Source organism: Salvia splendens, chromosome 3 (assembly GCF_004379255.2).
Source record: "Salvia splendens isolate huo1 chromosome 3, SspV2, whole genome shotgun sequence".
NCBI lineage: Eukaryota > Viridiplantae > Streptophyta > Magnoliopsida > Lamiales > Lamiaceae > Salvia > Salvia splendens.
This window is the reverse complement of record NC_056034.1, coordinates 29,832,555-29,848,034: the sequence shown is the minus strand read 5'-3', so window position 1 is coordinate 29,848,034 and position 15,480 is coordinate 29,832,555. Positions and strand designations below refer to the sequence as shown.

The window sequence follows — 15,480 nt, the reverse complement described above, 5'->3', positions numbered from 1 at the left end:
AGCAAGTCCGACAATCCTACTCTACCTGACCACACAGATTTTCAATTATTAAATATTATTAGCGGTTAATTATAGTGCCATTGTTTATGCCGTTAAGGAGTAGCACTAACATCAATAATTGTGTGAAAAATGAGAGAATCAATACTTTTTTTGTCAAAGGCGAGAGACGATTGAGTGAACTAGTAGCATAAAAAGAAAACATAAAATTATATAACCAAAGTCTCTACTAACACATCCGTAGAATTCTATGAGTTTAGTTACACGTGAAAGAATAATCTAAAAACATAATTTGTAGGGAAAACATGGAAAACATAAGAACTAAAAACGATAAAATCCAGATGCTGAATCTTTATAGCCTTGATCTTTTCTTGAATCCTTATTCACACACCTTGAATTTGATGAACAATGGAAGAACTCTCAAAATATTCAACTCTGAAAAATATGCAGCAAAAGATCCTGTTGATGAAGCTTGAGGGGTATTTATAGCCTTATTTTCGTGCTCCATAATTATGACAAATATTTAGCATAGTGTGGTAAATCTTGGAGATAAAGTAGGTCAAATCTGTGCGCCGCGTTTTCCAGCGGGCTGCTGCACTTTGTTCAGCGGTCGCTGCAATGTGTTTTGTAGCTTCTGCCTCTTAAACAACGATTGCTACACTTTGTTTCAGCGGTCGCTGGCAATCATCCCGTAGCTACTGGATCTTCCGGAGCGGTCGCTAGGCGTGTTCTTCTTTTTAGCTCAACTTTTCCGAAGCGGACCGCTACTAGTTCAGCGGTCGTTGGCGGCCAGCAGTCGCTGGCTGAGTTGCAGCTGACCGTTGGACGACTCGAATACTCCGGATTTTTATCTTCGACTTTTTGCTATCTTTTTAGACTTTATTTTGCACATTTCTCACAAAACACGTCAAAATACCAAAATAGATAAAAATATGTAATTAATGGACATGCAATGCAACTTTGACACTCAAAACGGACCAAATAATGGCATTAAAACAGTGCAAAATCCGAGCGTATCATGAGTCCACTCTTGGAATTAAAAAGATAAATTAATTAATTAATGGACATTTATATCTTTATCACAAGAAATAACTTTCTAAAGTGGAAACCCGGATTACTTGTAATTTCAGATTTGGATGGGTAATTCAATATTATTACTACAGTGATTGATAATAATATTCCAATATGAGTTTGAATTAAATTGGGGGTTCAATTTAATTAGAAAAGAGCCAATTCGGTGTGGCCTCATCCAAACCTCCATAAATCACTGACTGAGCCTAATATGTAACTTAATATAAATAGGAGAATAAAGAAGAGATAGAGATATAATTTCGCAGAATTTTTGTCCCCCATCTCTCTCCAGTGAGGCACAGTTTTCTTCTCCTACTTTGTGTGGGAGTTCTGCCTTCTTTATTTAAGTCCTATATATTTTGTATATGATCAACCCACCCTGATATCAAAATATATTTCGAGAATCAGTCAAAAGATTTGTGGTCTAGTATTGAAGATCATCACGTGGAGAAATAACGAGTTATCTGTTAGAGTTTAGTATACTGAAAGCATCTTTCGAATGTTTGTATATGTAATAACTCTTTTATCCATTTGTTACCATTTTATGAGAAATAATATTTCGTTACAATGTATTTTGCTTATGTATTGCTTATGTATTTATGAGATGTTGAAATGCGTTTTCCATTTAAATACATAGTTTAAGCAAAATGAGTCTAAGTCTTCTGCATAGTAGACGAGTTGTGAGCAGCGTTCACAGTAGGTAACTTGTCGGTTCTTGCAGAAGTAAAATTGTTTCACAACCTAGATAGGCTTTGACTACCTATCGTGAAAGGTTGCGACGTCAGTCCGAAAGTTTCCTTACCTAAGGAAATGAACGACGTCGGTGTGGTATAACACTGAAAGGATCAAACAGTGAGATAAGTCTTTCTTGGCTATTTACTGAAAGACGAGGTCTCGGTGATTGTCGTTTCTTAATCATTGTTGACATAACATTGAGCATACGATATTAATTGAAAACTACTTTGACTTATCAAATGGTGAGGGAATTTCGTTGCCCGAGAATCCTGATAGATTGGGTAATGATAATTAATGTCTAAGTGGTGCTAGTATTGTTATTGCAATTAATCGTGTGCTGGGAGAGACCAGTATGATAATATCCTCAAGAGGTGTTTAGAAAAATGTTTTATTATTCAGAAAACTCGCCAGTTGGAATTTATTCCATGAATAATAAATAATGTTTCTAAACTAGACCACTCTTGGAAAAAGAAATTAATTAATAATAGTCGGATAGCAGACTTGATATTAATTAATGGATATTTATATCTTTAACACGGGAAATGATTTAATTAAAGAGGAAGTCCCGGAATACTCGTAATTTTGGTTTGGACGGGCAGTCAATATTATATCTATAGTGGATGATAATAATATTTAAGTTTGGGCTTGAATTAAATTGTTTTAATTTAATTAGTGGAAGCCTGAACTGTGGCCCAATCCAATCCTCCACAGATCCCTGGTCTGGCCCAAACTAATCAACTTAATATAAAAGGGAGAAGAAGAGAAGACAAATTAATTCATTCTACGTAAAAAATCGATCCCTACAATCTGTAGAGAGAAATTATCGATTTATTTAGGGTTCTTCTTCCGTAGAGATTTCTGTCTTCAATTCATCTCCAACTTTTGAGGATTTGACAAGCTTTGCCCACACAAAGGTCAAATTCGAGTTAAAAGGGAACAGATCAGAAGATCCGTGGTAGAGACGATTGAAGAAGGAGTTCGAATTCAATTACTTGAATTCATACGGTAAATCGTTGTATTTAATTGCAAATATATTAAGTATGATCCGAGTTATATGTTTATAAACATGGTTCTAGTTTACAATTGAGCAAAAAGCATGTTTAGATGTAAATCGTTCAATCAAACTAAATTGATTTCCGCTGCAAAACCAACAATTGGTATCAAAACCGGCTCTGATTGTTTGATTTACTACGTGCTTTGATTGTATGAATAACATGTTTATAGTTTTTGATGCATGTTTTAGTGTTCAATTAATTTTTTTTGAACCTACGAATTTTCGAAAAGAAGTCGATTTGATCGTGCCCTAGGGTGAGACGATCGGTTATCGCATTGATCAAGGTCATGACATGCCATCCATGACCTAGCTGATCAGAATTCACGCAGAACAGTTGGAGCTACCGGCTGAAAGCTGAGGGCAGCTCCGGATCACACGCCGACTTGTCGACGGGAAGTAGACCCTGATGGTCGATGAGTTTCGACCATGTTACGGGGCTGGCTGGTCGACGAGGAGGAGAGATCAGTGGGAGCCGAAAAGCATTGCTGACTGTTCTACATGCCGAGAGCAGCGTCGGCGATTCCCATGATCGCTAACTGACGCAGACGGCTGCTGGTTGTGTTGTTCCAGCCGAAAGCAGCCTGTGGCGGGCGGAGTTGACGAGTGTTTTGGTGCTGCTGACTGAGTTTTCTCGGGCGAGAGCGGCACCAAGGTTGGCTGGCCGACGATCAGTTTCTATCTCCGTCGGAGGCTACTGCTGGACGTGTTTTCACGTCTGAGAGCAGTGCTGAGTGCGCCACAAAATCCGAATTTTGAAACTGATTCTGTTTTGGTTGTTAGGTGAATTAAGGATCATGCGTGATACGTATTTAAATATGTTATCTGTTTACGTGAATTGTGCAATCACTTTATTCAAATTATGCATCACATTTTTTTTTATCATTATGTGAGTAATGGAATTAAGTTTATACAAATATGTATTACGTGATATTTGTTTGCATATTTTGTGAACAAGTATGTTTAATTGCGTAAATAATGATTGGGACTATATGTCCCACCTTAAATTAATTTTTAGCAATTTTGGATATTGTTTCTAAAATTAAAATTAATTTATTATATGGAATATCATTAAATAAATTTAATTTGATTTAATATAGGTTTGAATTTTAATCTATATCTTAGGGATTTTGATAGATTATATCTATCTAGATATATCCTAGTTAGATTAGATTTGGTTGTTCAAATAAATCCTATAAATCTAGGATTCCATATTTTTTTATGGAAGAAATAAATTGAAATTTAATGCAGATTATGTCCATAATATATACTTATCATAATATAGATAGGTTTGAATTATAATCCTTATCTATAAGATATTGATAAATTTCATTTATCTAGAATATATCTTAAGATGATTTGGATAAGTAATTTTCAACTAAATCCTATTATATCTAAATTTCATAAACCTAATGGAAAAGGATAAGTATCATAATTAATATTATTATTATTTAATAATAATCGATTAATATTAATTAAAGAAAATATTTGATTAATTTTTTTTAATTTATTAATTATTAATTAATCAAATTATTTAATTATCTTAGTTTAATTTCATGGATTTAATAGAACTACCTATTAATTTGAAATTAATATAAGTGAACTTTCTGCCTAATTCACTTAAATGATAATTAAAAGAAAAACCATACCCTAAAATAACTAAGCAACAATTACGATCTCTGTCGTATATGGTCTCCAAAGAATTAGTCTATGTATGAAGCAGTTTATAATATCAACGCGATTCACCTTAGTGGAAGCCTTAATCCTAAGAAATAGCAAGTTCATTGGTTAGACTTCTCAAAATAAAGTTCAATTTTATCTAGACGTGATTTCCAATATTATCGCAACCCACCTTAGTGGGAGCTTTAATCCTAAGAAATCGCAGAGTTCAGAAGATTAAATTAACTTGTGAGATAACTGTAGAATTCTGTTTGTGGTGTGCAACCTTCCCTAGAAGGAGTATCAATACGGAAATGAAATCCTTGGGGTGAATATTCAATGGTACAGGCTTAGGCAACGTTTGGCGGCCATGCCACCTTAGTGGTCTCTGGACTATTCGTCGAAGTTGTGACCAGAATTTTGTTAAATATGAATCGTTTACTTGACCTCCCTAGAGGCGTACTTAATTCTATTTAACTGTTGTGAGAATCTAAACTGTTTTAATGGTTTTTACTCTTTAGAATCTTACATAGTTTGTAACAATAAGCTATTCATTTTCTCAGCTAAATCCATATCAAGATGTCGTTCAATCCTCTTTCCGCTATTCTTAAAGAACACAAACTCGAAGGTCATAACTATATCGTATGGAAACAAAACTTGGATATCGTTCTCACTGCCGAAGAGTACAAATATGTGCTCACTACTGAATGTCCACCTGAACCTGCTACAAATGCTTCTGCAGCAGTGAGAGAAACATACAGAAAGTGGTGCAAAGCCAATGAGATGGCGAAGTGCTACATGTTGGCTTCTATGTCAACAGTACTTCAACATCAGCATCAAGGCATGAACACTGCTACTGAGATTATGAACAATCTTAATAACCTTTTTGGTACTCAGAATCGAGCGGCTAAATCTTTAGCCTTTCGGAGCATCATGACTAAGGTTATGAAGGAGGGCACATCTGTGAGGGACCATGTCCTCGAGATGATGAGCCACCTCAATCAAATTGAGGTTTTGGGAGGGATCATTGATCCCGAGTCCCAAGTAACTCTAATCCTTCAGAGTTTGCCAGCTAGCTATCAGCAGTTCAAGCTCAATTTCGAGATGAACAAGAGGGCTTACACCCCAGCTGAACTGTTGACTGAGTTGCAGTCAGCGGAGGATCTTATGGTCCAGACAAAGGCTGCTATGATGAGTTCTAGGCCGTCTTCCTCAGGCTCTAAGCCAGGTAAGGGGAAGAAGAAAGCCCAGAATGTTATAGCACCAAAGATAGCTAAGGGCAAAAAGAAACGGGTGAACACGAACAAGAAGCAAAGTGGCAAGTGTTTTAAATGCGGCAAAAAGGGGCATTGGAAGCCGGATTGTCCAAAAAAGGCCAATGGCTCAGGTATGCACCAAGCTTTCGTTGTTGAATCATGTTTAGCAGTTGTATCTACTCAGCAATGGGTGGTTGATACTGGAGCTACTGATCATGTTTGCTTTGATCCTGTTTTAATGCAGGTAACAAGGCAGTTGAATGAAACAAAGATCAAAATCCAGCTGGGCGATGCTACAAGAGTGGCAGCCGTTGCAGTGGGAGACGTTTATTTACATTTTTCTAGTGATAGAGTTTTAGTGTTGAACAATGTTTTGTTGATACCTTCGTTTAGAAGAAACTTAATTTCAGTTTCTAAACTTGTTTCTAATGGATATTCGATTTCATTTGATGATTCATGCATTATCAAGAAATGTGGTTCTTATATCTGTCGTGGTATCATGGAAAACAACCTTTACACTATAATGTCTACACCGTATATGCAACATAAAACTGAATCTAACTCAACATCAAAAGTTTCTCGAAAAAGAAAATCTTCTTCTGTTTCAATGAACGAAACGTACTTATGGCACCTTAGACTTGGTCATGCTAACCCTACTAGGATTCAAGCGTTGGTAGACCAAGGTCTACTTAAGGATCTAGAAATAGAACCTTATACAACTTGTGAATCATGTTTGGAAGGCAAGATGACTAAGAGACCATTTAAGGTCAAGGGTAATATGGCCAAGGAAGTACTTGAGCTCGTTCATTCTGATGTGTGTGGTCCAATGACTACTCAAGCTAGAGGCGACTTTCAGTATTTCATCACCTTCATTGATGACTACTCGAAAGTTGGATATGTCTATTTGATGCGTCACAAGTCGGAATCTTTTGAAAAGTTCAAAGAATTCAGGGCACTTGTGGAGACGCGACATGGTAAGACAATCAAGGCTCTACGGCCTGACCGTGGAGGCGAGTACCTTAGTAGTGAGTTCTTGGACTACTTATCAGAAGCGGGAATTGAATCCCAATTGACTGCGCCTGGCACACCCCAGCAGAATGGCGTAGCTGAACGAAGGAATAGAACCCTCTTAGAAATGGTTCGATCGATGATGTGCTAAGTTACCTATTTTATTCTGGGGACACGCGTTGCTCACAGCAAGCTATACCTTGAACAACTTACCATCCAAATCAGTACCTACAACACCACATGAGTTGTGGACTGGACGAAAATCTAGCCTGAGACATCTCAGAGTGTGGGGTTGTCCAGCACACGTGTTGGAGAAAGATCCAACAAAGTTGGAGTCTCGTACTGAGATATATTTGTTTGTAGGGTATCCCAGTGGAACGAAAGGCTATGAATTCTATAGTCTACAAGATAAGAAGGTATTTGTTAGCACAAATGCTAAGTTCTTAGAAGAAGACTACGTGATGAATCATAAGCCCAGCAGTAAAGTAGCTCTTGAGGAACTAAGAGATACTTCAGTTTCCACAAGCAAAGAACCAATAACACAAGTACAATCTATACCAGAGATATCAACTTTTGTACCACAAATTGTAGAGCCGCGTCGCAGTGGGAGGGTTCCTCGTGAACCAGAAAGATACATTGGTTTGGGTGAGTCATCTGACTTAGACCCAGACGGTAACGTATTAGACCCATGGAACTTTAAAGAGGCGATGACAGATTCAGATAGTCATTCCTGGAAAGAAGGAATGGATTCTGAACTACAATCAATGATAGACAAAGACGTTTATGATTTGTTAGTCCTACCTGAAGGTTGTACTGCCATTGGGAGCAAATGGATTTACAAACGCAAACGACGACCTGACGGACGAGTCAAAGTCTTCAAAGCAAGACTAGTAGCTAAGGGTTATACCCAGAGAGAAGGTATCGATTACGATGAGACCTTTTTGCCAGTAGCTATGCTCAAGTCAATCCGAATTCTTTTGTCTATCGCAGCCTACATGGATTGGGAGGTATGACAGATGGACGTCAAGACAACTTTCCTAAATGGAAGTCTTGAGGAGACCATCTACATGGAACAACCCGAGGGATATGTAGTCAAGGGCAAAGAACACATGGTGTGGAAGCTTAAGAAGGCCATTTATGGCCTCAAGCAAGCATCCCGATCATGGAATATGTGTTTTGACCAAACTGTTAAGTCTTTTGGCTTTGAGCAGTGCCCAGATGAGAGCTGCGTGTAAAAGAAAGTTGAAGGTAAGAATGTAGTGTTTATGGTACTCTACGTAGATGACATACTGTTGATTGGAAATAGTAAGAAAATGTTGTCAGACGTGAGAGATTGGCTTTCATGTCAATTTGAGATGAAAGATATGGGAGAAGCTGGACACATCCTAGGCATTAAAGTTCTTAGGAACCGCCAGAAAAGGATGTTGTGCATATCTCAAGAATCTTACATCGATACGATAGTTAAACGCTTTAGTATGCAAGATTCCAAGAAAGGTTTTCTACCTTTTAGCCATGGAATCACCCTGTCTCAGGATATGTGTCCCAAAACACCTATTGAGATAGAAGCTATGAGAAGGGTCCCTTATGCATCAGCTGTTGGGAGTCTCATGTATGCTATGTTATGCACAAAGCCCGATATTTGCTTTGCCGTTGGCATGGTAGCAAGGTATCAGTCAAACCCTGATCAAGGACACTGGATTGTGGTAAAGAAAATACTCAAGTATCTGAGAAGAACTAAGGAGTATTCTCTAGTTTACCAGGCATTCGAGATATATCCTTTGGGTTACACTGATTCAGACTTTCAGTCTGATCGGGATTCGAGAAAATCAACCTCTGGATATGTGTTTACTTTAGGAGGTGGAGCCGTAATTTGGAAGAGTGTGAAGCAGAAATGCATCGCAGACTCTACCATGGAAGCTGAATATGTGATAGCATCAAAAGCCGCAAAGGAAGCAGTATGGTTCAGAAACTTTCTTATTGATTTGAATGTGATTCCGAGTATGCCCAAGAGCACCACTGTTTATTGTGATAATTCTGGTGCTGTGGCAAACTGAAGGGAACCACGAGCCCACAAGGCAAGCAAACACATAGAAAGGAAATATCACATCATTCGTGATATAGTGCGGAGAGGAGACATTGAAGTGGTTAAGATCACATCAGAAAACAACTTGGCAGATCCATTCACAAAGGCACTTCCAGCCAGGACGTTTGAACGTCACGTGAAAGGATTAGGTGTTCGAATGACCTAGACCCGCTTTCAGTATAAGTGGGAGGATTTTGCAGTTTGGTATACTCGAAAGCTGTTTTGAGTATAAGTGGGAGATTGTTAGAGTTTAGTATACTGAAAGCATCTTTCGAATGCTTGTATATGTAATAACTCATTTATCCATTTGTTACCATTTTATGAGAAATAATATTTTGTTACAATGTATTTTGCTTATGTATTGCTTATGTATTTATGAGATGTTGAAATGCGTTTTCCATTTAAATAGATAGTTTAAGCAAATGAGTCTAAGTCTTCTGCATAGTAGACAAGTTGTGAGCAGCGTTCACAGTAGGTAACTTGTCGGTTCTTGCAGAAGTAAAATTGTTTCACAACCTAGATAGGCTTTGACTACCTATCGTGAAAGGTTGCGACGTCAGTCCGAAAGTTTCCTTACCTAAGGAAATGAACGACGTCAGTGTGGTATAACACTGAAAGGATCACATAGTGAGATAAGTCTTTCTTGGCTATATACTGAAAGACGAGGTCTCGGTGATTGTCGTTTCTTAATCATTGTTGACATAACATTGAGCATACGATATTAATTGAAAACTACTTTGACTTATCAAATGGTGAGGGAATTTTGTTGCCCAAGAATCCTGATAGATTGGGTAATGATCATTAATGTCTAAGTGGTGCTAGTATTGTTATTGCAATGAATCGTGTGCTGGGAGAGGCCAGTATGATAATATCCTCAAGAGGTGTTTAGAAAAAGGTTTTATTATTCAGAAAAGTGGCCAGTTGGAATTTATTCCATGAATAATAAATAATGTTTCTAAACTAGACCACTCTTGGAAAAAGAAATTAATTAATAATAGTCGGATAGCAGACTTGATATTAATTAATAGATATTTATAGCTTTAGCACGGGAAATGATTTAATTAAAGAGGAAGTCTCGGCATACTCGTAATTTTGGTTTGGACGGGCAGTCAATATTATATCTATAGTGGATGATAATAATATTTAAGTTTGAGCTTGAATTAAATTGCTTTAATTTAATTAGTGGAAGCCTGAACTGTGGCCCAATCCAATCCTCCACAGATCCCTGGTCTGGCCCAAAATAATTAACTTAATATAAAAGGGAGAAGAAGAGAAGATAGATTAATTCATTCTACGTAAAAATTCGATCCCTACAATCTGTAGAGATAAATTATCAATTTTTTAGGGTTCTTCTTCCGTAGAGATTTTTGTCTTCAATTCTTCTCCAGCTTTTGAGGATTTGACAAGCTTTGCCCACACAAAGGTCAAATTCGAGTTAAAAGGGAACAAATTAGAAGATCCGTGGTAGAGACGATTGAAGAAGGAGTTCGAATTCAATTACTTGAATTCATACGGTAAATCGTTGTATTTAATTGCAAATATATTCAGTATGATCCGAGTTATATGTTTATAAACATGGTTCTAGTTTACAATTGAGCAAAAAGCATGTTTAGATGTAAATCGTTCAATCAAACTAAATTGATATCCGCTGCAAAACCAACATTATCTTCGATTCTTTAGAGAATCAAGAGGGTAGTAAATCCTCTCCGTAGAAAAGCATGTTTTAGGTTTCAATTAATCAAAAACATATTTTGATTTAAGTTTTGTGTATGATACATTTGGTAACTACACATAGAGATTTTGTCTACATAATCTGCTAAACAGATCTTATTTTCAGATTTATTTGTTCTTTCGCTGCCAGCCCCATCAGTAAGTCTTGAGGAAATCATCAAAATGGGACATCCTAATGGTTATGTAATAAATGGCAAGAAAATGTGATTTGGAAGCTTACACGACCATTGATGGTCTTAGACAAGCCTCTAGATCATAGAATATGTGTTTCATTCAAGCTGTTAAATCCTTTCGCTGCCAGCCCCATCAGTAAGTCTTGAGTCTTAAAGATTCCTACATCTACACAATACTTCGAAACTTTATGTAACCCCTGTTGGATAAAATTAGGAAAATTCCCGAGCCGTTTACAGGCAGTACTCTAACTATTACAACCGAAGAACAATACAAATACAAGTGAAATGGAGATTACAACGAAAATAGAAAATTACTGTACTAACTATAAGTCGAGTCGAGGAAAGCCCTCTTTCCGCAAGACAAATTACGCCCCGGCTAATGCTCACGGATTGGCGTAGTGTCCCCAAAGATAAAACGACTTCGTCCTAGTGAGTAGAAGCACCTCAAACTCACTAGGCACCGGTGAACTTTCGGAGTTTTGAGAATTGAGGAGACTATGCTCCTAAATGGCTAAATGAGAGAACTAGTTTAGAGAGGAAATGGAGATGTTGTGATGTTGAAGTTATATGATTTCTCCTTCAACCTCCACACATAAATAGGCTTAGGAAATGATGAAGTGATAATCATCTTGAACTTTGCTTCTACAAAAGAAGGTAGTTATCAAATTGATAACCAAGTGGTTATCAAATTGATAACTCCTTAAGAAGCTTCTAACTTAATCAAATTGATAACTAAGTGGTTATCAAATTGATAATTCCAACAATCCCCCACATTGGTTAGAGCTTCACAAGCTCAAACCAACATCTTAGTCACATTTCCATCGGAAGAATGCATATGCATGTATGTAGACGCTAGCCTCAATTCTGAAGAAATAATATTGCATTTGAAATGGTAGCTTGGGGCTTTGAACCTTCCATAGTCAATACGATCGAGCATACCGGCGGCCTGGTGGACGTGATGCCTTGAACCATTCCTCCTGGGTGTATACCGAGACAATAGTATTGACACAATATTATTTACAAACTCGTCAGTTCTCACGTTTGTGTCGTTTTCTGGCCATGGAACACCACTTTGGATTCATAAGTGATTTTACATATTTTGAAGCGGCCCTCACTTCTCACTTACATAGGTGATTCTTTCTCGAGTATCCTGCTATACTCTACCTCCTAGAGGTTTCCAAGAATCATTAAAAGTCAAAGACTTAACCTCTTACCACGTGCAGGTTACAACACTCAATGCTTTCTAAGGAATGGGCGAAGACTAACATCTTCCGAGTGTTACGACTAGATTCATATAGCTTCGTTTTCCCATTGAACCAAGCCCATGGGATATCCAATCGTATGGTTGGGTTACCACTATAATCATCTTTTAGATGTGGTTTTCAACCCCATTCCTTCTAGCAGCTTAAGCATTTGATCACGACATAACCCTTTGGTTAATGGATCCGCTAAGTTATCTTTTGACTTTAATCAACTGAGATAACACCACTCGTGATCAATTGCCTCACGGTATTGTGCCTTCGACGTATATGTCGAGACTTTCCGTTATACAAACTATTATGTGCTCTCCCTATAGCCGCTTGGCTATCACAGTGTATCACTACTGTGGGCACTGGCTTCTTCCAACATGAGATGTCTTCTAGGAAGTTTCTAAGCCACTCGGCTTCTTCCCCTGCTTTATCTAAAGCGATAAATTCAGATTCCATGGTGGATCGAGCTATACAGGTTTGTTTCGTTGACTTCCACGAAACAGCACGACCTCCCACAGTGAACACATACCCACTTGTTGAAAATGAGTCTTTTGAATCAGAAATCCAATTTGCGTCATAGTACCCTTCAAGTACTTGGGAATATCTGGTGTAATGCAGCCCAAAGTTGAATGTTCGTTACTTGGATTGCTCGTAAATTGGCTCAACTTGTTCACTGGACATGCAAGATCAAGTCGGGTGCAGTTTGTGATAAACATCATACTCCCTATGATCCTTGCATATTCTTCTTGAGCAATTGGCTCACCCGTGTGCACGCTCAAATGCACATTTGGGTCCAATGGAGTCTTAGCTGGCTCACAATCAAATGAGTGGAACTTCTTGAGCACTTTCTCAGCGTAGTAAGATTGTGTTAAAGTAATTGCCTCGTGATCTCTTACAATCTTGATTCCAAGAATCACATCAGCTAGACCCATATCTTTCATGTCGAAATTTCTTTTCAACAGATTTTTTGTTTCGTTGATAATGCGATTATTACTGCCCATAATCAACATATCGTCTACATAAAGACACACAATAACAAACCCATTATCTGTGTTTTTAATGTAAACACACTTATCATACTCATTGATAGTAAATCCATTTGACAACATCACTTTGTCAAACTTCAAGTGCCATTGCAATGGCGCTTTCTTTAATACATACAGAGACCTCACTAGTTTGCATACCTTCCTTTCTTGGCCAAGTACAACAAACCCTTCAGGTTGCTCTATATATATCTCTTCTTCCAATTCACCGTTCAGAAATGCAGTTTTCACATCCATTTGATGAATCTCAAGATTGTGCAATGAAGCAATCGCAAGAAGCATCCGAATAGAAGTGATTCTCATAACCGGTGAATAGGTATCAAAGAAGTCATATCCTTCTTTCTGCTTAAAGCCTTTCACGACTAAGCGAGCTTTGTACTTATCAATAGTACCATCAACTTTATATTTCCTTCTCAGGCTCCACTTGCACCCTAAAGGCTTACAACCTTCTGGCAAGTCCACTAACACCCATGTGTTATTTCTCTTGATTGATTCAATTTCACTATTGATCGCTTCTAGCCAGAATGGTGCATCTGGGGCAGACAGAGCTTCTGCTAGTGACTTTGGTTCATCATCCAACATAAAAGTAATAAATTCGGGGCCAAAGGTCTTTGCAACTCTGGCTCTTTTGATATGTCTCGGTTCTTCATTCTCAGTACTTGGCTTCGTCCTTTCCAGAGAATGAGAACTAGTAGCTTCATCCATCATTCTTTCACTAGAACGGTCCTCTTGCTTCTTACAAGGATAAACATTCTCAAAGAATATAGCATTCCTTGATTCCATGGTCGTTCCTTCAGCTATGTCAGACACAGCTGACTTATGGACAAAGAAACGATAGACGTAGCTATTGAGTGCATATCTAATAAAGATACAATCGACAGTCTTGGGGCCAATTGCAACTTGTTTTGGAAGAGGCATTTTCACCTTCGCTAAACATCCCCATACTTTGAGGTATGAATACGGTGGTTTCTTTCCTTTCCACAACTCGTAAGGAGTCACATCCCTACCTTTAAGTGGAATTTTATTCAGGATATAATTCGCTGTTAACACAGCATCCCCCCACATGTTTTGAGGTAACCCTGAATTAATCAAAAGAGCATTCATCATCTCTTTCAATGTTCGATTTTTGCGTTCAACAATGCCATTCGATTGGGGAGAATAAGGAGCCGTAGTTTGGTGAATTTTACAACTCGCATGACATAATTCTGCAAACGGGGCTACATATTCGCCATCTCTATCACTTCGAAAACACTTAATTTGACAACTAAGTTGATTTTCGGCTTCATTTTTGAAGTCTTTAAACGCTTCAATTGCCTCATCTTTACCTCTTAACAGATAAAGATAACAATACCTTGTGCAATCATCAATAAATGTGATAAAATATTTTTTTACCACCTCTAGTTTGCACAACTTTCAAATCGCATACATCTGTATGGATCAACTCTAGAGGTTTCGTGCTCCGTTCTACCGAGTGAAACGGCAGCTTAGTTATTTTAGCTTCAACACACACCTCACATCTTTCAAGTGAGTTGAATTTGTTGACTTTTAGTAAATCGAGATTCACTAATCTTTTAATAGCATTTAAATTTACATGTCCCAATCTACAATGCCATAAATCGGAGCACTCAAGCAAGTAAGAAGAAGATGCATCATTTTCATTACTTGATAATTTCGGAGTGCGGCCCACAACCATTACATTTAGTTTGAACAGACCATTGGAAAGATAACCTTTTCCAAGGAAAGTACCAAACTTAGTCAATACAAACTTGTCAGACATAAAAACTAACTTGAAACCATGACTAACAAGTAGGCTACCCGAAACTAGGTTCTTCCGGAGGTCTGGGACATGCAACACATCCTTTAGTTTCAGCTCATGACCTGACGTCATCTTGAGCTTCACTTCTCCCAAGCCGATAGCTTCAGATGAGTTTTGGTTGCCCATGTGAAGCTTTTTCCCTTCGACTTGTTTGTATGTTGAAAACTGATTTCGATCTGAGCAGACATGTACAGTCGCTCCAGTGTCGATAAACCAAGACTTTGGGTTATCTACATGGTTCACTTCAGAGGCCACGACCGCCAAGTCATCCTCATCGAAGTTCTTCTCGACCAGGTTCAAGTCTTTCTTGGCTTTCTTTTTCTTGGGTTTTCGGCAGTCCTTCGCCATATGACCCGATTTGTCACAGTTATAGCAGTTGCCTTCAAACTTTTGGGCAACTGCCTTCCCTTTCCCTTTATATTTCTCGTTCGGGCGGGGACGTTTTGAGGATCTTCCTCGCTCTATCAGATTTGCCTTTGAGTCTTTCGAGCTTCCGGGCTTCTGATGATAGCGCCTGTTGTCCTCTTCGACACGAAGACGAACAATCAGGTCTTTAGGCTTCATCTCCTTTTGTTTGTGCTTCAGATAATTTTTAAAATCTGTCCAG

General features: G+C 38.1%; 1 protein-coding gene across 1 annotated transcript; it reads left to right on the top strand.

Moving 5' to 3' along the window:
• The first annotated feature begins 5,092 nt into the window (after nucleotides 1-5,092).
• LOC121796846 lies at nucleotides 5,093-6,033 on the top strand. Its single transcript, XM_042195620.1, has 3 exons — nucleotides 5,093-5,476; nucleotides 5,576-5,900; nucleotides 6,014-6,033. Exons 1-3 carry the CDS (start codon nucleotides 5,093-5,095, stop codon nucleotides 6,031-6,033), a joined length of 729 nt encoding a protein of 242 aa, XP_042051554.1.
• Nucleotides 6,034-15,480: the final 9,447 nt, after the last annotated feature.